The 26,502-nt window shown below is 46.1% G+C and overlaps 1 protein-coding gene across 2 annotated transcripts; it reads right to left on the minus strand.

Moving 5' to 3' along the window:
* Positions 1–221: 221 nt before the first annotated feature.
* On the minus strand, positions 222–23,481 carry prdm5 (PR domain containing 5). 2 transcript variants are annotated; one of them, XM_003973916.3, is made up of 16 exons: positions 23,236–23,481; positions 22,564–22,647; positions 21,486–21,608; positions 19,838–20,009; positions 19,580–19,757; positions 19,379–19,471; positions 19,153–19,274; positions 18,530–18,609; positions 17,174–17,258; positions 16,944–17,101; positions 16,482–16,575; positions 14,984–15,144; positions 12,397–12,490; positions 6,125–6,210; positions 2,412–2,516; positions 222–1,023 (listed from the first exon to the last, which is right to left on the minus strand). In XM_003973916.3, the coding sequence occupies exons 1-16, from the start codon at positions 23,332–23,334 to the stop codon at positions 859–861; spliced, it is 1,899 nt and encodes a 632-aa protein (XP_003973965.2). In that variant the 5' UTR covers positions 23,335–23,481; the 3' UTR covers positions 222–858. The 2 variants fall into 2 exon arrangements, with proteins under 2 accessions (XP_003973965.2, XP_029684518.1); XM_029828658.1 differs by having other exon boundaries at positions 16,482–16,680.
* Positions 23,482–26,502: the final 3,021 nt, after the last annotated feature.

Raw genomic sequence — 26,502 nt, forward strand, 5'->3', positions numbered from 1 at the left:
ACTTTTAATCAACTCTCAAAGCGTTTCCTTTCACCCCCACTTCAATGTCAACCGTTCACAAACACATAATTAGAAGGAGTGGAGGAAATGGGTGTTTGCCGGGCGCTTTTATACAATTCAAAACACAAACGCGTGAATGAAAGTTCACATTCTGCAGATGCAGAGGAAGAAAGTGACGCCTCGTCACCCGGGGACAAAGAGGGGCAAACTGAAGCAGATTTTCTCAGAAATACTGTATTTAAACAGCGAGTTGAAAAGCACAGTGTAAACAGTATGAATCGACGCGCACGGTCTCACACACACAAACAGTACTTTATATTCTCCGTGGGTCTCATAAACAGTTTATACACGGAAACATTAAGAAACTCAGCAAAAAAAATGATCATGACAGTTCTTTCGTGGCCCTCTGCTGGTAGGCTGCAGTACAGGAAGGTAGAAATCCAACCAAACAGAGATTATCACCATCACTGGCAAACAACAGCTCTAAAACAAGCATCCAGTTTCCTCAGCCAGCCGACCCGGCACCATTCATAGCGTTCAAAAAACTTTATGAATCTGATGTATCAGCATTTCTAAATGGGCTTTATTGCAAATCCTATATGGAGACGCGTGGTGTGGACACTGAATACAGACGGGACAGAAGGGCGACGATAATCCGAAGGTAAAATGAACAAAAAAAAGTGCATTTCCACGTCTTTGTCCGTGGACACTGGCCACAGCTGTACAGTACATGTGATCGCTGGTCAATAAATGCTACTGGGGCGACGTAACCATGCAGAACATGGAAGCAGGATGGCAAAGGTGAGCCGCCCGGCTGCAGGAACGCCACGTTGTCTGTACGCAGACGGACGGCTGCCCCTAGCTCTCCGTTTCCCCGTGCACGTTCTCCATGTGGACTTTGAGGTAGTCGTTGCGGGTGAACTTCTTGTGGCACAGCTGGCACTCCGCCATGGGCCGGTTGGGGTTGTGCGTGAGCTTATGCCTGCTGAGCATCTTCTTCAGGCTGAACGACAGGTCGCAAACCTGCCAGACAGACAGAAAACAGACACGTGGGGCACGACACGTAAATCGCACGTGGCAGAGCTTCGTGACAGAGGCACCCCCCACCCCACCCCCCCACCCCCAAAACGGCAACAGCAGGACATCCAACATAAATGAGCCGTTTTACGCCGCACAAAAGACCATCATCCTCGATCAATCATCCTAATCCGCCGCCGGCTGGCGTTGGGTTTAGCGCGCGTCGTCACGGATCCCGGCGTGAGCGCGAGCCCCCCAGACGGCATCCAAAGTGTGACAGCGGACTTGCAGAACATATCACACACACACTTTACATCTGCAGGGGTGAGACAGGGGCTGAGACCAGTAATAGTATCACTGAAGCCCCATCAGGCACTGGAGAAACTTTTTTCTTTATTATTGTTGAAATATAATTTATATATTATTTTAGTGCTCATCAAGGAGGAATAGAGATCAAAAGAAGAGCAGATTCCTCTTGTGCTATAACATTTATACCCCTGGTCCAACTATTTCTATTGGTTCCAGACTGGTTCTGTATTTATCATAATAAAGGCTATTAGCACGTTTGATGTGCTATCATCGTGCTGAAGAATCCGATCCAGTGTTGGCAAAATACTGCGAACATCATAGGGGAGGCTTGTCTCCTACAAGCTGGTTGGACAGACGCTGCTTTTATGAGACCCTCCAGCTTGTCTAAGAAAATGTTCCTGGAGCTGCGAGAGACTTCAGTCCGACAGCAGCACAAAATCAAATCCACGTGTTATTTCTATCATCTCTAATAGTTTGGCATTGAATTCTACGCTTTAAAATAGCTCTTTGAGACACAAAAGGGCCGCTGTGCTGCACCGATGCCTCACTGACACCGTAAAGGACACTGACTGTGGTCTCAGACGTCTCCAGACTGTTCCCATTTGGAGCTCAAGGCGACGTGATGGAGACTTTTATCAGTGTTGTATTTTACAACACAGCCCATCAACGGCCACAGACGGGCGAGGGTCACGCGGAATTGCTTTCGCTCCTTCCAGACATAAACATCTAACAATGCTGCCCATGAATTTAAAAAAGAGGTTGGCACCCATTTTATCTGAGGATCATTATCTGTTCCTCTTATTTGAGAGATTTAGAATATATTGATAATATAAAGGAGCCATTATTGGGATTTAAATGTAGTTTGAAGTATTTAGAAAAGGGCTTTTTTTCTCTCTCTGCTAGTGTCTACAGCCCCTTTATGGAGCTACAGACACACAAGATGATTTCACATATTTAACTATTTTCAGATCTACCGCACCGTCGTGAAACTTTAAAACTGGAATTAGTGATTACCTGTAGACACACACACACACACACACACACACACACACACACACACACACACACAGGAAGGTAACACTCACATCACACTGGAAAGGTTTCTCTCCCGTGTGGGTCCTCATGTGCTCGTCCAGTCCCCGTTTCTGGCTGAAGGCCTTGTGACACTCGCTGCACTTATACGGCTTCTCCTGCAGCAACAAACATGCACACATACACACTCTGCTTTTAACAGTCCTCCAACATGATACTCTGCAATATGTCCCTGGTTTGACTACTTACGCACACAACTTAGTGGCCCACATGAAGGCACAGAAGCTTGTAACACACACTTACACCCCTCTGCCCGTTGTCACACTCCAGGTGTGTTCTGAGCATCACTTCAATATAAATGAAAGCCTTTGCTGCCGTGGCCGCTGGGAGGAAATAACCAGTATAAACACCTTCACAAACACACAGGTTCTTCCAAACAGTGAGGGGAGTGTGAGGAGACTCCCAGAGAACACGTATCAGCGCACGTATCAGGGTGAGTGTTTGCACACTTCATCAGTCGACCAGGGAACATTTCCTCTGCCTTTTCTAGAGGTTGGGAGTGTTGATATAGATATCTCCTGTACACGTGTGTGTGTGTGTGTGTGTGTGTGTGTGTGTGTGTGTGTGTGTGTGTGTGTGTGTGTGTGTGTGTGTGCACCAGAGGCCAGTGAGGAGACGGCAGGACCGGTTCCCAGTGTCACTCTTGTTCCTGACAAGCCTCTCAGATAGTGGATGCTCGACCCACAGGCGGAGCTGTCACAGGAAGAGGGTGAAGCAGGAAGCAAAGGGTCCTGGGAAAGGCGCTATCATGGGCAGTGACATGGGATACAAAAGGAGGTAGAGATCAGGTTCAGTGCGTGCGTGCGAGCGGGGGGGGGGGTCAAACCGAAATAAAGCAGCAAGCGTGTGGGAGGTCGGCGTAAAGTCCTTGACTTAATCTGTGTGATGCACATTCTCACCGTAATCTTCCGCTTTAACCATAATCACAACTTCACAACTCAGGAATAATACTTCTACAACAAAAGCAAAAAATGTAGGGGTGGGGGTGAAAACCCAAAGGTCAGAAAACATATGGACGGATTTAGTTGGTGCTGTGTACCCAGAATGCATCGCTCTGACCCCGGTAACATCGAACATCTGTACCTGGTGACCTTCACTCTTCAGCAGCTGTTCACCCCGTGACCTCCGACCCGATCTTTCCTCTGAATCGAACCCCTCGCCAACGCAAAGACGGGGTTTGGTTTGTTTGTTCCCCAACAGCCTCCTGTCTCAAGTGTCATGTTAAATCTGTTGGTGTTTGTTCAGCAGCACGCTGACAGGACATCAACACGCTCCACTGGGCTTCAGGGGGAAGGCAAAAACCAAACTCGTTATGGACGCCATCTATGAAACTTGCAAAGGTGGCAAAAACGCCACCGGGTGAGGGTGGGGGGGTATAAAAGTGCCGTCATAAAAGCTGTTGACATTTATTCGATGTCACACACAGACACAAATCACCATACCGGCTGATATCAAACACAACAGCACGTCCTTATAAAGTCGTCTAGTTTTCAGAGTTCTTTTTTATTTATAGATTAAACGAGCCAATTCAGAAGGTTGGTCCCGACCCTCTATAAAGACAAGTACTAGTTCCAGAAACACTGACAGTAACAGATACCCTGAGCACACGAACGCATCGTTTATGGCACGGGCTTCTCCCCCGTGTTGCAAACAACATCTGACGGTTTTTTCCCAATTCAAATAAATGTGATGTTTCAATTCCAAATGTAAATTTGTACATAGAAGCTAAGCAAACACACTGATGTTAAGTTCACAGGTTTGTCCGTGCTCCTCTGGCGGAAATGTGAACTTTGGGTTTATTTAAACTTCCATCTGGAAGCTTTTTAAAATGTGACTTTACTTTTCAGCACTACGGGGGTGTTTTCTCAGACATTATATCATCCATGCTCGACACACCCTTCAGAAGTCCAGAAGATAACCATACAGTATTGAGTTGCAGGAGGAAGCAGTAGGGCATTAAAATAGAAATAGCCTATGAAGGCCTCTAAATGTAATGCATATCTGAAGCCTTTAGCGTTTACAGCCCAAATCCATCCACAAAATGTCCTCTCTCCTGCAGAATCACACTCCACATGTACTGCAAAATGAAGTGTTTGTGTGTGAAAGAGTTAAAGATGAAAAAGAATCCTTAAACACACAGGTCAGAAACGAAGCCCTCAAAGCTTTTGTCCCAGATAAACGTTCTGCTTATCTGATTTTTGACCTCGATGGAAAAATTCTAAATGCATCCATTTGTGCGTTAATGGTGAACTGCAGCACTTCCTGCCAAATGACATTGGTTCCTCGGAGCCGTGACTTCATCGGGATCTGCTGTGTGTAACTGTTCGGCGCCTTTTTCAGAGCCACGTGAGCCAACACAGATCTGGGAGCATTAGCAAGACAGCGTCATTCAGTTTAATCAGCTGATCCCCAGAAAATGAGAGCTGCCTGTTTCTGCTGGGAGATGTTGACCTGGGGGGGGGGGGGGGGGGGGGGGGGGGGTTCCCTACGATCTCAGCGATGGAGGAAGAGCCGAGAGCGCAGACAGATCGCAACCGTCACACTCCCGATGATGGAAAACTATGAAACTTTGATTACGATACTTTCAAAGTGGCTCACAGAAAACTCACAGACCTCTGGAGCTTCAGTAGGACGTGAGTACAGGAAGTGGCCTCGCAACAAACCTCATTTTTGCAAGTTCAAGCCATTGAATTACTGGTGTAATACTCCTCCTGAATGCAGCGATCGTCATGGAGCCTGTGGTGTCTCTCCCTGGGTTCGATACGAGATGATTTATGAAAGAACCTGCAAATGACCCCCGCAACTCTGTGGGGACTGTCACACATCTTCGGTGAACTTTTCCCCTCCAGGAGGCTGCACCCAGGACCATTACACAGCCGTGGAGCTTCTGTACCAGCACCACTGCTTCATCCCGTCAGCAGATGACTGGTGTAAACTTCTGAGTCACTGAACTCCTGCATGCCCCCCACGAGAGAATCGCATTCAGCTCCGTGCGTTCCGGTCCATAAAGGCGCTCGCTCGTGTTGGCCTACGCTGCATTAAGCAGCAAGACGACCCTGTGCGCGTACAGGGTGGGGTGACGACTCCGTGTCTGCATTGCCTCAAAAGCCTTGAATCCACTGAACGAAATAAAAAAAAAGGCACCACAGTAAATAAAAGAGCAGAGAGATCAACCGCAGCCTGTGCTGGGATCCAGGAGCATGTGTGTCTGTCATTACATCCCTTTACAGAGGATTTATGCCAACGGCGGCATCCCCTAATGTTTTTCTGACCACCCGCCGCGATCTGAAACCCGCCCAGCCGCGCCGACACTTGAGTGGTGTCCCATCCCGATGCAGACCTCTCCGCCGCTGCCTCGGCTCTGGAAGGAAGGCGACTTCTGATTGGAAATTCCAAACTGTCTGACCGCCGCTGTCGCTGATCTTTCTGGGCTTCTGTTGTCCACAGCAAACCTGGAATTCTTTCCTTTATTGATATGGATTCAAATAAAAGTAGAGACAGCAGCTGTTGTCTGGTTGCTTTGAGTTCCGCACTTGTTTCCCCTAAATTATCCGTGCCTGTATTCGTGGGAGCCTTTTCCAGTTTTTCCGTGAAAGCTGACCTTCTGCGCCAGTTACGCCTTTAGGTTTTCCTGTGAAGCCCTGAACACCACACTGAAGACACATCAAGCAGACAGGAAGTGCACTGAGAGGTGGAGGACACTTACACGAGTGTGTGTGCGGATGTGCATTTTCAGGCCATCGTTTTTGCTGAACGCTTTGTCACAGTAGGGACACTGGTAGGGACGCTCACCTAGGAAACAAAAGCCACGAGGAAATGAGAGGTCATTCGGGTCACTTTTGGAGACACGCATCACAGTTCAACATATTCTGATACTGTGCATGATGCTGTGGCTGTCAAGTATGTTTCATTCACAATAAAACTCTGATAACATTGTTACTTTAGCAATTATTATCATGTTATTATCTTGTCATTTGTAATTGGTTCCACATTTCCACTGCAAATAAAATAGCAAAGACATGAATGTATTATTGGCCTCCATGACACGGCGCACCAGACAGGTCCTGGATCTCATTCCCAGCTGGAGAAATTCTTTGCAAAAGGCATTTTTGGCCGTCACGGTGCCAAAAAAGAGCCTTTATCTTATCCGAGGGCTGATTTGCCTACTGCGGGCCAGATACCTTCCACTGACAGTCAGGCTTTTCTAATATAAGATTTAGAACAAAAGCATTGCAGAATTATATCGGAGATGTGGAGACTTATTCCAGGTGCAGCAAAAGCTGTTTTTAGCTCGCATGTTAGATCGTATCTGCTCATCCACCAAAGATGGGAAAAAACAAAGTGACAAGCTGCCACTCAAACAGTCGGCTGACAGCTGAATCCGATTACCATGTCCTGATCGACAGGCCAGATGCAAGGACGGGACCTGACCTGTGCAGTAGATGTTCAGTAACATATAAAACTGCTAAAGCAAACCACAACAGCAAGGACGCATGTGCAAATCCAGCATTAACTCATAAAAACGAGTGCAACAACAACAGCTCCAGCCTCCAGAAGTGGAATGAAATGTTCCCTAGAAAAGGAGAAATCTACAGCCAGACGCATGTGTTATGGTACAACAATCTAATTTCCTATCAGCGTAATAGTAATCTCCCTTTAGTGACTAAGTGAGTATGCAAGTATGCCATTTTATTGATGAGGGAGATGCTGTGCCCCTGTAAGTAACAGGGTTAATTAGCTGAGTTTCCTTGGGATTAACGATGCAAAATGCTTATTAAAAATCAGAAAATCCATCCAGGGAATATAGGAGTAAAAATATCCCCCCGGACCAAAGACAACTGTGTCAAAAGTCTATTTTTCTTGTATATAATGGTACGTGAAGAAGGGCTGAGTGGCTCAGCAACCTTCCAGAATTTGGTGTTGGCAGCGAAAATCATTTGTAACCGTGTAACGTGCTGTCGGAGAGCCCCACTACGGCGCTTATACGCAGGTGTGGCGTCTGACTACTATACTGTCATAACACATTTTTACTGCACCGGCTCTCGGCTGTCAGAGGAACAATTGCTATATTTAAAATGCTTGACCCATCACAAATCCTCTGTCCTGCAGCAGAGACGCTGTGGCAGCTGTCAGGGAGCAGATGTACAAATTAGTGTCTAAATCTGCCGTAAATACCACCGCAAACTGGTCAGAGGGGCGCACAACAACCCCAAGAGGGGAGTGGCACCCAGTTAAACCCACAGCCTCGCACCGGCCTGGGAGGGGTTAACCAGTCCCTAATTCCCCCCGCAAGGATTTTCAGCCTTTTGTTGACAAACAGGACAATTTGAATCCCAGATGTGTTTGGAGAAAGAGGAGAGCCAAACCGACATCTTATGTAGCACGTTTGGTATCGGGTTAAGGCCGGGCGCTAGCCTGAGGAGTGCTGGGGAAGGCATTAGTGTGCTATTAGCATGACGCTGAGTGTACTCCATCCCTGTCAGGAGCAGACTATTGTCAGCTAATACACGGCCCAGACAACCACACCCTGGGAGCACACGTGTGGGCGTGTTGCTTCACCTACAGACTCTCTGTGGGACTCATCTACAGAATGTAAACACAAGCAATGATGGCATCTTACTGTCATTTGCCAGTAAAGTCTCAATAAACACGTGCTGCTTTGGAACACACATTCTTGCGAACACGGCTCGGTTACTCAAGCGGCCGGTGTGGTGTCTGCTCTGCGGAGTATTCCTGTAACTGGAAACCCTCCAGTTATTCCCCAGATTGAGCCAGATTGTTTGGGGATTATAAAGGGTGGCTGGAGCACTGAGCCGGAGCTTTACGTGTGTGAACGCGGTAACTGATTTAGCATGTGCTGAAACAGAACACCATCTCTTTGACCCTGGCTGTCTCTCCCCCGGCCCCCGCTGTGGTCCTCGCACTCCTTGTCTGCTAATCGATCCGTTTGGCACCCCTCGTGTGTTGTATAAGTGCGCAAATGCGGCTGCGTGTCTGGTTAGCAGATGCTGCGTCGCCGTAACGCGCGGGGCTCGCGCCTTTTTTAGCTTCAGGGCTCAAGCATTAGCGGCTTTAGCAGTGTCAATCGGAAATTAATTTCTAGATTCCTCCAGTTTCGCTGAAAAGAGATCTCAAGTGTCCTTCCCCTTCCCCTTTCGAGTGTTCTGTGTCACCTTGTGACGGGGGGTGTCGGAGGTGTTGGAGATGAGAGGAGATCATCTTTGAAGAGCCCCAGGAATGTCTGACAACTTTTACACTTGACCTTTCTGTTACATCTGAGGACAATTCCCTTTGACCGAGCTGTGGATGAGACTCGGAGCGCTTCGCACACAAATGGCGTTGTTTTACTGAACTTTTCTGCTAAAGAAAAGCACAATTCAGTAAACCTTTCAGGTTCGTAACCATGACCACACTCAGGGCAAACACACACTCTACGTCTGCCTATGATCTGCCAAATATCCTTTTTAGGTGAGCTCGTCTGGCATGAGATCATTCAGCGCTGCAATCTTCAGTTCTCTTTTTAAAAAAAAATCTAAATATTGATATGAAAAACCATAACAAATGACTGAGATAATAAATGCCATCTGTCCGGTGCCACCGTTACAACTTAAGACTCCATCTTTAAACTTCTACCACAATATGCTGCAATAAGTTGCAGAATGACACTAATGTTTAAGCGTACATGTGAAGAAGTGGCCTTTCAAGTCACAATGCTAGTTTGTTTCATTGAAACAGATCTAGTTGTCAGGAGTCCAAAGAACAGAGCACCAAGTCCCGAGTCCTCGTTTGTGAGGAAAACCAGACACAGGTTTTGACCTGTGTGTGTATTACCTACTGTATACAAGCTGATAATAGCAGAATATAAGGTTTGACAGTAATGATCTCCCAGGGGCCTGGACCAGTGGGAACTGGGTTAGTAGATTCGTCAAGCTTATCTCAGTTTTAATCTTGAAAGACGTGAGCGTTTACTCGGCCGAGAGAGCCTGACAAATGCACAGTGATGAGCTGCATTATCTCACAGGGTTTCGGTCATTTGTAGGCCGCAATACTCCAGGATTTTGGAGAATGTTCTGTGTGTGTGTGTGTGTGTGTGTGTGTGTGTGTGTGTGTGTGTGTGTGTGTGTGTGTGCGTGTGCGTGCGTGTGTGTGTGTGCGGGGGGGGGCTGCAGCCAAAATGCCTGATTTATGGCAGCGTTTCAAAAGATTTGAACGCCTGTTGCAAAGTTTTAGGCAGGACTGTGAGCAGCTCCTGGACTTTGTTCCCCGCCAGGGAATTTCTGTTTGGATGGATGGATGGAAAGTTTAGCCTTTGTTTTATAGGTATAGTTAGTGACTTAAGGTGATTGTTTTCTGGACGCAACTGCAGTATTTCAAAATTCTGTTATTTGTTGGTTGTGAGGAGGAGGACGACGATGATGATGATGATGATGATGATGATGATGATGATGATGATGATGATGATGTTATTCGTACCAATGCTACAATGAGCATATGGAAAAAGGCAAATCCTCACCTTGACTCTCAGTGCATACCATAAACAACAGACTTAAGGTTCTTTCTAAAATAAGAGTTAAATGGCTTGAACCGCCCTCGGTGCCCACGAATGACGTGTGTCATATGATGTCACCACCATTTCCATTGGCAAAACTCATTTCCATAATCCCGCCACGCTTCTTTGCCACATTATGGCCCAGACGGTGGGGAAATCGACTCACTGAGCTCCGATGTGGAGAAGGCATATTTGAAAGGCTCCAAACATCCATCGCTGGCTATCGACTTCAGGGTTGTTTTTTTTTGACGAGTCGGGGTTTATTAGCTGTCGGTGAGCTCAGGAAGACTGACGCCCGAACGGCACAACAACCAATTTGTGTGACTGATGGTCCGCCCAAACGCAACGGTAACAGGATCCTGGCCAAATATACAGTACACGTCTCGCCTGCTACTTAACACCCTCTTGCTGATGACTTTCTCCTCAATCAATTTCTCACTTTACCAGTTTCTTCCATAATGGTCCCCAGTGTTTACTGGGAAAGTGATACAGGCAGGAATTCTCCGGGGAATCCTCACACGGTCCGCTGTGTTTAGCGGGTAAATAATCAATGCTGACTTGTTCCTGTGCGGCAGGAAGACAAACAAGATCAAGCTTTCCTGTCCGCCGTGCAGTAAAGCTGTGGATTTAGAGGTCTTTACCCCCCCCCCCCCAGCTTTGACACGGGAAAAACGAGCCATCTTTAGGGTTTTGCTTTCGTTAGCGGCGCTGTTTGATGATTTACACGTCTTACTTTTAAACACCTAGTTAGCATTATTGGCGGCGGGGCCGAGAACAAGATGGGCCCTGTCGGGCCTGCGCGAGAGAAAGACTCCAACTTTTTACCATTTCCCTTTTACCCAACACACCGCAAACAACACCCCCTCCCCAAAAAACCTATAGAATGAGGGGACAGATTTACAGCCAGTCAGGGTCATGGGTCATCTGGCTGGATGCTTTCTTGGAGTGGTCTTTTCTTTCCATCCTCCTTTCTTTCTCTGGGGTGTCCCCCTCCGCTCCCACCCCTCCCCCAGCATTCCTCCCTTTTGTTTATTCTATATAAATACAATCAGACTGGGAAGCAGCCCACACTGCCATCCCCTCTCTGTCTCCCTGTGTCTCTGTTGGTTTGTCCTTCACACATACACATGTATGAAAACACATATAAACGGCCCACACGCACGCACAAAAGGAGCCTGTTGCCAAAGCGCGACTGCCAAACGACCATCGCCCTGCCCGGGATTCAAACGCGCACATTTTGACACACTATAATCTTGTCGCCACCTGAAAGAGAGGTTTAGGAGGCTTCGTATGTGATTTAGCATCTAAAACGTTCCAATTTAAACCGGGGTGGTGAATGTGACCGACTTAATGACTAACTTATCGCCGCCACGCGATAAACACACTAGCTTCTGCTTCTAAAATCAGATTTAATTGTTGCTGCTGCTGTAATAATGGCTTTGTGATCAGGGTGCGAAGGAACATGTCAGGTTTATAAGAATTATTTCAGAATAAATCCGGTAGTTTGTGTCAATTGTGAAATTAAAAAAGCAAAATGTGAATATAATTCATTAAATCACCGCTCCAGACATGTTTTGGACTGACTTGAGGCTACTGCCACAGCGCGTGTAACACGGTTTCTGGGCCTTTTCTCGGCCTTTTCTCAGCGTCTCAGCACATTACACAAGTCGTTGAGTTTCTAATTGGGGGGTCTGTTAAAGGTTATACTGACGCGGCGCCACCCTCATACTGAAATTAGAGACACGGGTGTTAACGAAATATTTCTTTAGAGATCTATAGACGAGTGGTTTGAGGACAACAACTCTAAAGTTGGACAAGCAAGAGTCCGTGTGTTTGTGTGTGTGTGTGTGTGTGTGTGTGTGTGTGCCTGTGTTTGAGGGGCCATGCCAGCCCTCTGCACCAGTCTGTTGGTAAGGAGACACACAGGAATGTGCAGCTTTCTAGTTTAAGGCACTTTAATGAACATCCCAGGCTCTATTTTTGTGCCAGTGCAGTGAGTGGAACAAGTGGTTCGCCACCATGTTGGAATCTACACACAGACGCAAATGTGCTGGTGACCGGTAACGCGCTTAAGGACCGAGCTGGCGTCACACTGGACATTTAGGATTCTATTCTCCTGTTATTCACTTTTCCTTTTTTTGCATTTGTGATTGTATTTGAAAATTAATTGACTTTGATGTCTACATGTCACATCTGTGTAACCACCCCCCCCCCTTTAGCAACCTCTGACGTGGCGCTAAACACAATCTGGTCCTCGGTAACTCAACAAAATCAAATAAAAGCGGCAAATTGGGGGGAAAGGGGCACTTTGTGAATCCAGTTACCTTCAAAACAAATATCCGTCTCTATATATTGCCGTTGGTAAACGAATAATAAGTGATGTTAACGGTTGCCGTGGTGACAGCGTTGATGTGAGCAGTGCCTCTGACCTGTGTGGCTGCGGATGTGGACCCTCAGGGTGCCGTTGCTGGCAAACTTCTGTCCACAGTACGGACAGATCTTCTCCTTCTCTCCTGTGTGTGTCTGGAGGAGAAGAACAGACGTTAAACACTATTTCGCTTGACATCCTCATATTGTATCTAAAGCGACTGGAGGTGAGAATGTGAGCCTGAGGCGTTGTTCGGCCTCCGTGATGAGCTGAGCGCGCCCCAAATCAGCTGGGATGGGCTCCACTCATCCCCCCGTCAACAAGAAATAATTCACTAACGTATGTAAATCCAAAAATTCAGTCAAATGAAGTCAAAATAAAGCCTTTGTGCTCTCCTTGACAGCATTAATGCCTTCAGGGAATGTCGTGCACGCTAACTCCTTCCCTAGAGGACGGAGATGTGCACGTTGTCGTTGCCAGGATCGTCAGACAGGCCACCAGGACAGAGACCCAGGGTGCACGTATCCCTCCATCCCTCTCCTTCCCCATCCTCCTCACCCGTCACCTCCCAGCAATCATCAGCTTCGGGCACATAAGGGCTACACGTGCTGCCCCCCCCCCCCCCCCACCAGACCTTGCTCCCTGGTGAAAAGTGCACGCTGAATTCTTTCCCCCCCGGCCTGCTGTAAATTTCCCCGAGCGCGAGAGTCTGAAACACAGAGCAACAGTTTGGACAGGCGCACAACAATGCGGAGACACCTCCTCTCCCCCCCCCCCCCCCCCCATCCTCCGACACCCCACTGTGTCCCTCTGACACCTTGGGTGTCTCGTTACAAAGGCTAGATAAACAGAGACACACACATGCTCATGCTGAGCATTAACAAGAGCACACACACATAACCTTGAACAAACAAATCCACATCCACGGACACATGTGTCCCAGATGGAGCGGAGCTGCATTATTCAGTTTCTTGTTTGTACAACAGCGAAGCCTCCACCGGCTTCACGAGGCAACAGGCCAACGTGAGCGGAACATCTCGGATCAGGCTGGAATTCACCGGCGGTTCTACGCAGCTCGTCAACATAATAACAGAGAAATAACCGACGTGTCTGTGCAGACGCCGAAGAGGCCAAGCCTGCAATTTTCATTTAATGATGAATTTTTCCACAAACTGCTCTGACGCCGCTGAAACGGCGTAAGACCGTCTGTGAAAACAGCGGCGCACGTGAGCACTGATGCCCCCAGCGTAACAGGAAATGGCACCGCGCTGCCCTAAAACGCTCTCATCTTCAGGCACCTGATCCAGAGGGTCACCTGTACCAGAGTCCAGTCGTTTTTAAACGTGGAAACATAGAAACGGCTTCAAAAACCCGCTGACAGAATCGTGAAAAGCTGGATTCAATGTTCGGTTTTCTCGACGTTCAAAAACATTACGCATCCTGTTCCGTTTAGATTTCATTATATGCGGGCATCGACCCTCGTACACAAGCTCATCAATCAGAATTTGAGGCTAATAAAACACGACTGTGAGAACTCTTTCGGATTATTTTGCGGTCAGAGTATCATGGCGTACATAAAATAAGATGTCGACAATAACCTAGCCAGATGCGGGGTTACTCTCCACGTGTAAACAGAGCCAGACAGTTGTCGTATCCTCGGAAACCTGGTCCTGATCAGGGCCAGAACTCCTGGCAGCCTCCAAAAAAAACCTGTAAGGTTGAACGTGCCGACCTGCCCCACTGTTCTGGGACAACCTCGGAGAGGTTTTCTTTTACGCCGAGCCAAAAACCCGTTTGATTCCAATCTTGATCCATAACCACACTGGACACTGTCAGATTTTCTGCTCATAATCTGCCCTGAGATCTCTTTCAGGTTCTGGAACCCCGCGGAGCTAATGGACAAGGTGCCATTTCTAATCAACAAAGCAATCGATTCGCAGACCCGCGTGGGCAGCGGTGGTCAGCAACGCCGAGGTTGGAGGGCGCGAGGTAATGGAAACACTCTGGGAAAGGAGGTGGGGATTTCTTACGTTTTAAACTCAGGGGGATAGCAGATGATTGATTGTGGACGAGTTGATTTGGAAGGTTTTTGAGCGTAGGTAAACACAATGAGCGGGTCGGGAGACATTCTAAAGAACTATGCGATTTCATAAAGATCAAAATCAAAAAATTACAAACAAATGTGTCCAATATCTTGAATGCAGCTTTTCTTTTGAAATGTCTTTCTCTTTCTTGACCACTTTATCCCTTTCGGGGCCATGGGGAGGCTGCTGGAGCCTCCCCCAGCTGCATATGGGCAAAGGCAGGGTACCCCTCAATGAGGGGCAAGTTCATCCAGGACCCTAAGTAGGCATTTGGGGGTTCTGTACCTTGCTCAAGAGTACCTTGGCAGTGCTCTGAAAGGGTACTGTCAACTTCCCCTTCCAAGTTTAGTAAACACTGGGGCTTGAACCCACAACCCTCAGCCCCCTACAGACTACAACCTCTTTGAACTATTTATTAAGAAAAAACAACAAAAACTATGACCATAGCCCATATAAATGTTCCCTTTTAGTACGGTTTCCACCTTTCTCCGCCTGTACCATAAAACACACACATTGTGACTTTTTCTAGTGGACAAAACAGCTACAATTTGGGTTTTTATTCACCTTCTTGTGGCTCTTCAGCACAGACGGCGTGACGAAGGCCTTCTCGCACAGGTCGCACTTGTACTTTTTGTGGCCGTCATGAACCACTTGGATGTGCACGTTGAGCGTGTCCTTCCTCTTGAAGGTGGAGTCGCACTGGTCGCACTTGAAGGTCCTCTCGCCTGCAGCCGGGACAACGCAGTTATCAGTTGTTGCTACCTTAAAGACACAATCATCACGCGCAGCATGGTGACCACCAATTTCCCCCTCGGCCTGATTGTGCAGGTGGAGGAAGGGTGCATTGGGTTAACCCCACACGGCGCTCTCTAGAACAGTCTGCTTCTGTTTCATTTTTTAACATTTAGGAGGAATTATTAAGGCTTCTGCAGCATATGATTGAAAACAACACCAAAAAAGCTGCCTCCCTTTATGAGCCACTCCAGACAGCGTTCAGACTGTTCAGCTGTTCACAGAGTGCAGACTGATGTTTTCATTCACACCTCAATAGCGCTGCCTCTATTGTTGTAGCGTGTGTGTGTGTGTGTGTGTGAGCGTGCTCGTGTGTGTGTGTATAATTGCCAAGTCCGCACAATGAAACAGAACACCAGCAAGGCCGAGATCCAAATGGAAACATACAGTCTGCTTGATGATGATAAATGTCAACAACACCCACACAGGAAGCCTTTACACGGAGCAGATCAGACCGCGGAATCGTGCACGTGTCCACATATATATGCACTGTAATTCTCATTTGAACATTCGCACAAAGGAATGATTTAAGGTCTGAATGGTGCATCGTAAATATTTGGCGCGCGCTGATTCTGAAGAGCATTCGAGTCAAGAATTCAGGAGTGGTTTACATATGAAACACGTGTTCTCTGTCTGATTTAATATCAAATGATGATTTCATCAAAATAAGAAAACAAAAATGTGCAGATGTGTCAGCAGGTGAAAGCAGACACCCTGTGCATTCTCTCCCCAACAATAAAACCAGACCCTCCACCCACCACCCCCACCCCCGCCCCACGTACTGTCTACAAGCTGATATATTATACAAGCCCAGCTATTATACAGACGGCCCCGTGGGACAGGGACAGGAAATGCCGCCAGCTCCACAATCTCTTTCTTATCTGACTCTACTGGGGGAGTAGCACCGCATCCTGAAGCAACTGTCTGGAGACGGAGTGCTTCCAAGGACCTGCACACAACCTTAACATCACCACAGCCACACGTTTGACAGACTTATGATTATTAATGGGGAGGGGTGAGTTCAGGGCCAAATAAAACAGACGGAACATAATAAGGTCCTTTGCAGTGTGATTTTAACAGATATACTACTTATAATCTTTATTCGGTATCTGTCAACTAATCCTACATCTTTGTCTGCACAGATAAGACGTGGTCTCATTTCATTAATAAATCTATTTAGCTCAATTCTTTCTTTTTTAGAGAGTAAATCTGATGTTTTGGGTCGTATTCATGCAGAAATGTGCTGACTCCGGCGTGAGTGCACACTTACTGTTGTGGATGAGTAGATGGCGCTGCAGGGAGAAGGGGGTGCGGAACAGAGCTTTACACTCCTCACACTGGAAGGGTCTCTCCTCGGAGTGGGTCTGCAGGAAGAGGGGCATGTTTACCGTGTGTAAGCGGAGCTGCCTCGGCGGGGACGGTGATGAAGACCACGGGAGGAGATCGTGCGTCTTTGGGTGGTTGAATTGCTGTGGGAAAAGCAGCTCAAAGGGGTTTAAAGTTCAAAGTGCTTCTGTTTTTCTGACTGTCCCCCTTCCCTCGCCGCCATGGCCGACCTGTCCGCCTGAGTGACACCTCAATCCCCAGAGTAAACATGGGGGACCTCAGGGGTGCAGCAGGCCACAGACCTCACAGATCCAACCACCTGTGAGACTGACTGATCGTACGCCGCAGCCATCTTCGGTGGACAGATAAAAGCCGAACAACAATTCCCGTTTTGTAACACGCTCACCTTCTTGTGGTTCTTGTAGACATTGCGGTGGGCGAACTCCTTCCAGCACAGCTTACATTTGTACGGTTTGTCTTCGCTGTGAATGATCTTGTGCGCTGTAACTTGGTCCAGACGTTTGAACGAGCGGTTGCAGATCTCGCAGGTATACGGTCGCTTCTCTGTACAGTGGCACATGTCAGGGGTTCTGGATACATTAACAAACCAGCATCACTGAGCACCAGTTTCTTTACCCGAGTGCGTGATCATGTGGCGTTTTAGCTGATTGGTCGAAATGAACTTCTTGTCACACGAGTGGCACTCGAATATCTCATGCACCTGAAATAAACATCAAATGTATAAAGTTGGAGTAGACAGCATGTTCCCCGGTAGTTTTATAACACTGTTCTTGCTGGGTGTTGCTCTGACAACTCGACAGATCACTAGCTTACAGCAACAATAGCATATGCTATTGCAATCTCGCCTTTTCACAGCTGCTGCTGCAAAAGCTTCTTCGGCTTATGATGATAATGGTGATTTAAGCTGCTTTGGAGCTAATGTGTCCTTAGTGTGATTGCTCCTCTGCAAGAATAATACTTTATGCAGCCATGGATTGCACTGGAAAGACGTATAATGTGTGACTGCCATAAAAATATACTGGTTTTAATCTGGTGTACTTTAATCTATTGACAGAGCTCTTCTGCCTTTAGATTGCCAATTCAATGATGGACAAGAGGTGACGTATGGACAGAGACAACGCTAGAAAGCACCTCTGCACACATGTTGGAGGAGGTCAGTGAAAAATGCTCCATAAACGTACACAAAGACCTGAAACTGGAGAATTTAGAATCACTTATAGCGTCGACAACTCTGTCACAACCTTCAAAGTTGTTGGAAGCTGCTCAGTCTATTGATACAAGTTGATTAACTTGGAAGATCGACAAGAGAAAATGAAACATCACAACTGGCAACGTATAATTATGATCTATATCAAAGAGACCTGCTTTGATCATATTTCTGCAGCTGTCATTGTGATGAAAGCTGTTCTCTTGATCTACAGCAGATCGGGTTACAACGATCTTTCTTGATAAATACTCCTGTTTTTAATGCAAACAACTATACAAGGCGCTGACAGAAACTGGTATTGGATCTGCATATTTTAATCTAGCACAAATGGCCTGATGGAACCACATCACACAGCTTCCAGCCGTGACACACACACTCCCCATCAAAGAACAGCAGAGCAATGAGGGCGTGGGGGCAAAGAAATCCACTAATAAATGTGTAAATGTCATATGTGAAGCATGCTGTAAGAGCTTGGCTGACATTAGACTGAACTAATAGATCGTTCTGAATAGACTTCAATATATCAGTTTAAACCTGGAATCCATTCGCGAGGGAAACCAGCCTGACGCCAAAGTGAAAACCTTCCTGCGTGTCAACGGAGCCTCTTAAATTTCACAGGAGCTGTGGGATGAGCTTGTAAAATAGAACCCCCCCCCCCCAGCTGATTGTTTTTCAGAATGTTTTCGCAACAACGTGCTCATAAAGACTCGTCCCAGTGGAGGTGAGGTTACGATACAACAACAGAGGACATCGCCGAGCCTCACCTTTCTGTGTTCCTGCAGATTCAGAGAGGAGGAGCACTTACGGTTGCATATGGTGCACGTGAGCTTGCGGCGTGCACTCCCTGCCAAGAAAAGGGGGAGTAAATGAAAAGGCTGGCGGCAAAATTCAGGAGAAGATCACAAAGCGACATCCCTACAATGACGCTATTATTGTGGGACCCATTTCTTTCACATGTCCACATCTGGACAGAAGGCACCACATCCCCCCTCGCCCACACACATCCCTTCTTCTGACCACAATGGTTGAAATATGAAGGCCCGGGTCATAATCTGACATTCATATTTGGCTCACGTGTGTGCCTGCTCACATCCCTGCCGCCCCACATCCCATCATTAACGCCGTAAGCGTGGAATCCCTCTGATCGTGACAGATGAGCGCTCTCAGAACACCCAGGTCAGCAATTACATAGCACGAGTAATTAGAAATGTTTCTCTCCATCACATGGGATTCAAATAATCAGGGAAAAACAGTGTCCATGTAAATCCTCCAGTGATGAGGCTGCTAATAGATAATTGCCCCCTTTAAATGATGATGCGAAGAAAAGGGAGGCGAGTGATGCGAGCGCATGAGAGACACAGAGAGAGAGAGAGAGAGAGAGACCGACCTGTGTGGACATTTCCTTTATGCTTTTTCAGGGCGTCCTTGCTCTTGAACCTTTTCCCACAGCTCTCTGCTTTACAGATGAACCTGGCGTCTCCTTTACAGGCTTCCTTGTGCTGCTCAAAGCTGCACAAATTAGAGAGAAAACACCACGTGAACGCAGAGGCCGTTCACAAGTGCAGAATATGACGGGTATATACACTTTATATTTGTATGCGTGTGTATATAACCTGGATTCAGAGCTGAAGCTGTTGTGGCAGATGGAGCACTGGTGGGCTTTGGAGTCGCCCGATGGATCCGGTGATTCAGAACAATGGAGGACACTGGTGAAGGCCAGCAAATCGGCAATCAGGCCTCAAATGTGTAACAAAAATCACCAAAAGCAGAGAAGCAACCTGACACATTCCACAGATGGCTGGATGAGAACCTACTGGCGCTGCAGAGCCTGCTTGATGGGGAACTTCTTGCCACAGTTCCTGCACTGAAAGTCCTTCTCCTCTGTGGGGGGCCTCTGGTGCAGGCTCTGGAGGTGGGCTGCCAGGATCTCCTCACTGGGAAAGCTGCTCTCACACAGCAAGCAGGGGTGATCCTCCTTCTTTATGATGAGCTCTGCAGAAATGAGAAGGACGCAACTGATTCATCCATGTCTGCTTGGGATAATAAACCAGGATAATAGAGCTCCACTCTACCCATTTCAACAATATGACTGTCATCTTTGTTGTTTTCATCGTCGTCTTTGATGACCTCCTCCTCCTCTTCCTCCTCTTCGTCCTCCTCCATGTCGCTGTCCAGGAAGCCTATCAGGAGTTCAGTGTCCGTCTCAATGTCATCCACAGCCAGGTAAAAAATGTTCTCTCCATCCTGGAAGACAACAGAGCAGCTCTAATCACAGAGCTCACGGACAGAAAGACGGAGAACAGCAGAGGATAAGCGGCGCTGCTAAAAATACAGTTAGAACCATTTATGGAAATAAACACTCAATTCCTGCTGAGACGGGCCGATGCTGAACGTGTAACACCCCATCTGTTTATCCTGATTGAGGCCAGAGGTCAAAATCTCAAATCCTTAAAAATGTTGGCGTTAACTTCCTCTTCCTTAAAGGTCGCGCTAATGAAATCAACGTGTCATTTAGCTTTAGCTACGGGATCCTAAATGTACATAAATAACGATTAAGAAGTGGAAAGCTGTACAATAAATGTCACTGCTGATGGAACGCAGAGCTTTAGCGCACATGGCCGACCTTTAATCACGCCGGACATTTGGGTAATAATGGCAGGAACTTGACCCGCAGACCTGAGATGTTCACCTTTTCTTCCTCCTGCTTCTGCTTTTCTTCAACCAAAGGGGCGACCTTTGCAGACAGCAGCATATTGAGTTAAATTTGAGCTCAGATTCTGAATGTTTAAGGAGTCTGTTCTACCGTTAATGCCTAATCTCCCTTCTGATGCCCTTTTTAAACCACTGTGGCTGCTAAACTTACCAAAAATATATGTTTTGCAATTCTCAAATAAAGAAACTATACCTACATCAACAAAGCATGACGTTCAAATTTCACATGTTTATTTCTGGTGTATAATTTAGAAAGCTTCAGGGGTCATAAAGATCTGTAATTTGAAGTTCAGTCTTTTATAATTAAAAGAACTCTTTGATATGGCATCGATGATGCGTATGAAATGTCTTGAGTGATGAAACAGCCAGGGGCCAAATATATATCCCTGTGACCCACAAATCTAATAGAAAGATTGCTTTATTGAAAACGATCAAAAAAAGAACCCACTGTATTCTGTAGGTTAGGAAATGAAGACAAAGAACAAAGTTTGGCTGCTTTCATACAAACCAGAGACAAATAAAGGAGAAAATAGAGCAATAAAACAGTTTTTCTTCATGTGCTTGATTTATTTTCCCGCCTGTATAGATTGTTGAGGCTGCAGTGAGATAAATCTGACATTTTTACAGCAGTAGTCAAGCTTCTGTCCTGCTGTACTCCACGTTATCCACGTTAGCCACTGTTTAAAGGAAGCTTCAAGATGTATTACGTTGCAGTGTCTGTGTGCTCACTACATGCTTTTATTCTTATCATCTAAAAAAATGGCCTCATCTGGTCACCTGGGAAGTCTTTCAGCACAAAAGTCTTTCAGCACCTTTGACCTACATCACTTTTAGAAGGTTTGGGGTAGAAACTCATGGTTTGAGAGAGTTTTGGCATAAAGGCCATTTCTGCTTCTGTGACTATAAATGTATCTACCACTCTGTGGTACCTGAAACACATCATTGTCTTCCCAATGTGTCGTTACAGTCGAGTCTGTGGGATTTACGGTCCACTGAGAGGAAATGTACCTGTATGGCTGCCAAGTTCTTCTGCTCCTGCGAAGGCGCCTGATGGACAAACCGCAGCCAGTTGGCATGACGAGGGTTACTAGCATCCAAAATATACAACACATCCCCTTTGCTTCCACGGACCTGGAAAGAAAACAATAACCACACAAGCTGTCAGAAGTGAACCGCCGCTTCTTCTCCTGTCGATATGTGGTCAGAGCGCGCCGGACGTTCGCTCAGACACCCAATTCTGTGTATGGGGTAGCTGCCGATAACAACCTCAAAGCATTTTTGTGAGTGGTTGCCATCAGGGGCTTCCCCACAACATGAAATGAGAGAATGTCATGAAGCAGCTAGTCTGGTTAATAGATCCAAAATGGAATTAAATGATCTTTGGCTTTCTTTCAGTCATGATTAAAGGTACAAAAATATCTGTGTGCTGTAGCCAAAACGAGGCTGTTCAGCACGGATTCTATCCAGCCTCGAGGGTTTCAGAGTATATTTGACTGATTTCAGACAGAGATTTTCCTTTCCATCATCATCATCCATCCATCATCCCTCTTCTACCACTTTATCCCCTTTTCAAAACTATTTAACCACAACTCTTCAAAAAATAGTGAGATATTGATACATTTCAGTATGAAGCTAATATTGATTATTTAATACTTTACTACTGGGTGTATTATTTATTGCTGTAGTAGTTCTTGATGCAGATGATAAATTGCAGTACATTTAAACTAAAAGAACAAATCGCAGTCTTTTCAGCTCCAAACTATTTCACGCAACTATTAGCACTTCAGCTTGATGGATAAAATCAATCCAAATTAAAACATTAGTTTAACTGTCAGATCCTAATAAATAAAACAGAAGACATTTTAGGTGCAAGCCTCGTCTTTTTAACTCAAACTCTGCATTTTAATCCCAAAATGTCATGTCCTGTACTGTGCCCACTATTTAGAAAAAGGCTATGACGAGGCTGTGTTCAACTATTCGTTTCATTTTGAAACGAAGGATTTCAGAGGTCGCAGCACAACACAATCGCATGTGGAGTCAACACACAAGTGTAAGGTGCAAAAGAAGCACATGCGTGTGCATTCACCTCCCACATTAGTCTGGTGTCTGAGCTCTCATCCAATTCACCCGGCAGCTTTTTTTCACCAACAAATGGTCCAAACTTCTCACCCTACAACACAAAGACAGGGATTATTTGTCATGCGGAATAAATCCTATTATATATATTTCTATAAGGTAGTTGATGATCATTTTCGGCAGAACGTTGGGGAGCCTAGCTGGATATTTAATGACAAAGACTTTATAATAATGATAATAGTGATAATAGTGAGTTTAACGCGCATCGTTTTGACAAAAGGGGGCGTGGTCACTCTGTGTTGCGTTCATGCTCATCCTCGCACTTCATAACCTCACCATAAATGCATGAACCCATTCGTCCTCAATGACTTCATACTCCCTCTGGCAAAAAAAAAAAAAATACCACAGAGAGTAGAATGTAAGCGTGATGTAGAGAATTTTCACGGTGTAGCAGCCTTCGGTGTCGACATTGTGTTGAACGAGAGCAGCAACTGGAGTCTCGGTATCTACGTGGCACTTCACGTCACAGCAGCCCGGGCTGGAAGCTGAGACCGTTAAAACCAATTTAAGATATAAAGCGAGAAGGAAAAACTCCACAACTCTGGAAAGGCTCTTCAGGAAAAAAGACTCTCCCCGCGTTTACAGTGGGTTATAAAATAGGTCCCGACAAGAAACAACAAACCTTTTTCACTCGTCTCGCTGTGTAAAGACCGATTCCATCCTGGACTTTTGACGATTTCAGGGAAAATCTGTCTGGCACGTACATACCCAACATTGTCATTTCTCGGAAACGCTTCCTTCAATGACAGTTATTTGTCTATAAAGTATGTCAGCGGTGGGCTCGCTTTGATTTAAGAATAGATGGGTTTCTTCGAAAAGTGGTCCAAGTTGAACTTTTGCTGCTGCAGTTACAGGAAGCCAGAGCGGCGCTGTGATTGGTCCAAACTTTGTAACCAGAAGCTACCTTTGCTGTCGTGTTTCATTCATACAGACTGCCCACAAACACACCACACTGGAGCACAGTCATGCTGAAATATACACACCACACTGGAGCACAGTCATGCTGAAATATACACACCACACTGGAGCACAGTCATGCTGAAATATACACACCACACTGGAGCACAGTCCTGCTGGAATATACACACCACACTGGAGCACAGTCATGCTGAAATATACACACCACACTGGAGCACAGTCATGCTGAAATATACACACCACACTGGAGCACAGTCATGCTGAAATATACACACCACACTGGAGTACAGTCATACTGAAATATACACACCACACTGGAGTACAGTCATAGTTAAACTACACACCACACTGGAGTACAGTCATACTGAAATATACACACCACACTGGAGTACAGTCATATTGAAATATCCACACCACAATGGAGTACAGTCATATTGAAATATCCACACCACACTGGAGTACAGTCATATTGAAATATCCACACCACACTGGAGCACAGTCATGCTGAAATATACACACCACACTGGAGCACAGTCATGCTGAAATATACACACCACACTGGAGTACAGTCATGCTGAAATATACACACCACACTGGAGCACAGTCATAGTCATAAAGTACACATCAAACTGAAGTATAGGCTAACTCAAAAACACACACCAAACTGAATCACAGTCATACTCAAAAATACACACACCACACTTAAGTACAGTCGTCATCAAAATACACACCACACTGGAGTACAATCATACACAAAAATACACACCACACTGAAATACAGTCATACACAGACCTACACACCACACAGGTTGTCTGGATGAAATACTCCTGTACCTCTGCAGGCTACTTTAAGAACTAAAGTCCAACCTTGAGATAAAGGAGATTCCAGCAGTTGCTTTGATGAAATGAGCATCTCTATGAACAGAAATGCGTGTGTAGCTAATGCTTCACTGACTGTAGCTGAAGTTGAACTTTCACTAATGCTTCTTTAGATTATTAGTAGATATTTTGTTGCCCTGGACAGTATATAATCTTGAAATATGGCAGATTTTTCAGTCTGTAATCAGGCTTTGGTTATCTGGATGGTGCATAGTTGTACAAGATCAAACAATGGTAATCTCAAAAGACATCCAACCAAGTCTGAACACGATACCATGGCTGACTTATTTACAGCAATTTCAGTACATGTTATGAGTTTAATTTTAAGCTTTGCTGAAGAGCCAGTGTTGCGGGATTGACAAATATACGATGGCAGAGGTCTGGCAGACACTGCACAATAAAAGAAGAATCTCTTTGTCCTCCGTTCGAAGATGGGCGTCAGTTTATTTCAGAGTTTAGAGAAATGGTTTCTTCATTCACCGCCACCTCTAAAACCTCCAGATATTGCCATGGATGTGTGTTTTGGCTTGAATTGCTGCTATGATTCAGAAACCACAGTGTAACAACAAGCAGCAGACCAGGGGTCTCGCTGACCCTTCATCTTCAAACAGGCAACTCTGTGGGCCAGAAACCACAATTTACCAACAATCAAATGTTTCTGGGGTGCATGGTTCCTCTGGCCCGAGGCCGACTGTTAAGAGTCAACTGAGCACGACCTTCCAGGCTTAAGCATTTAGTCTATAGTAAAACACCATAATGAGGACTGCAGGTATTAATTGTATAATTACTGCTTTCATATTCCTGGAAAAAAAACACTGTTGTTACTATGGTAACATGTACATCCTCGGCAGAATTACATTATCTCAGTCAAACATGTAAATATATTTCATTGTTACATTGTGTCACATAGCTACAGTCATCTTATTCTAAGCAACCAGGAGCTACAGCCACGGTATCATGTTCCTGCAGTCCACCAAGCTTAGCTGTCAATCATGAGGAGTCCTGCTGTTCTCCTGGTGTTAAATAACTTAAAATGAACGATTGTGGCCTCTTAGATAGACCCCCATAAATTATTTAACTCTAAAAGCTGATTGAACCATCGATGCTTAAGGTTCTACTGGGTCCCCTCATGCCAGCCAATCAGCTCGGACCTGTTGGGACACTGTGAGATGTCTTCAGGTCCCTGAATGTTCCTTGGTTCTCTATCACACACGTTCGATTTGGGAGGGGTGTTGTTGAAACTTGAGTTAATTCTGGAAGCGTTTTGTGCTTCTGGCGGGACACCTGCAAACAGTAATGCTGACGTTTGTGATTTTTGTGAAACGAGAATGTCCGTGTGAATGTCAGGAACCCGACATTCCCAGCAGAACATTTGTGTTGTGATGACTGATGTCATTTACTTCTCTCTCAGTCTCGTGGCTGATTGGTATTGTCCATTTTGTGGTTTTTGCCCCTTTTTGTATTGTAACTGCAGTCAGTTTGCACGCGTGTCTGCCTCTTGTGTCGTAGTGCTCTGGTCAAACTGCTCCCCAACGGGTCCAGATGTGCTGGTTTCTTTTTGAAATACAACATATTCTTGAATCGTGAGGTTTACTCAGAAGTCACGATGGTGCGTTCGAGGCAAATCTGTCCTTCAGTATGGATTATTCTCTCAGACCTCCATTGTATTTGGGATGGTGTCATCATTGCTCCGTAGTCATGATCCAGGTGTATTTTAGAGGCTTAATCCACAGGAGACGGTGACAGGGGGACTTACTGGGTGACATCCCAGATCACTGCACTGAGAGGGTCTTTGTGTGAGTCGGCCCCACCCATGTCCTCCTTGGTCCATTTCTGTCCCCTGTGACCTCTCAGTCGTTGCTTTGGCCTGTCGGGGCAGGGCGATTAAATGTCATGACCCCTTTTTCTTCCCCTCTGTGCCCCCTGAGGACCCTCCAACCCATTAACTTTCACTCAGCTTTCACTCAGATCCCATGGTCCCCCCCACCAGCTCTGATCTCCAACACCTGTCCAAGAGACACAAAGACACACACTCAGAGGGCTTCACTGCTAAAGCTGGGACCCCATTAAAAGATAATAGCAAGAAGGATGA

Source organism: Takifugu rubripes, chromosome 20 (assembly GCF_901000725.2).
Source record: "Takifugu rubripes chromosome 20, fTakRub1.2, whole genome shotgun sequence".
Lineage (NCBI taxonomy): Eukaryota > Metazoa > Chordata > Actinopteri > Tetraodontiformes > Tetraodontidae > Takifugu > Takifugu rubripes.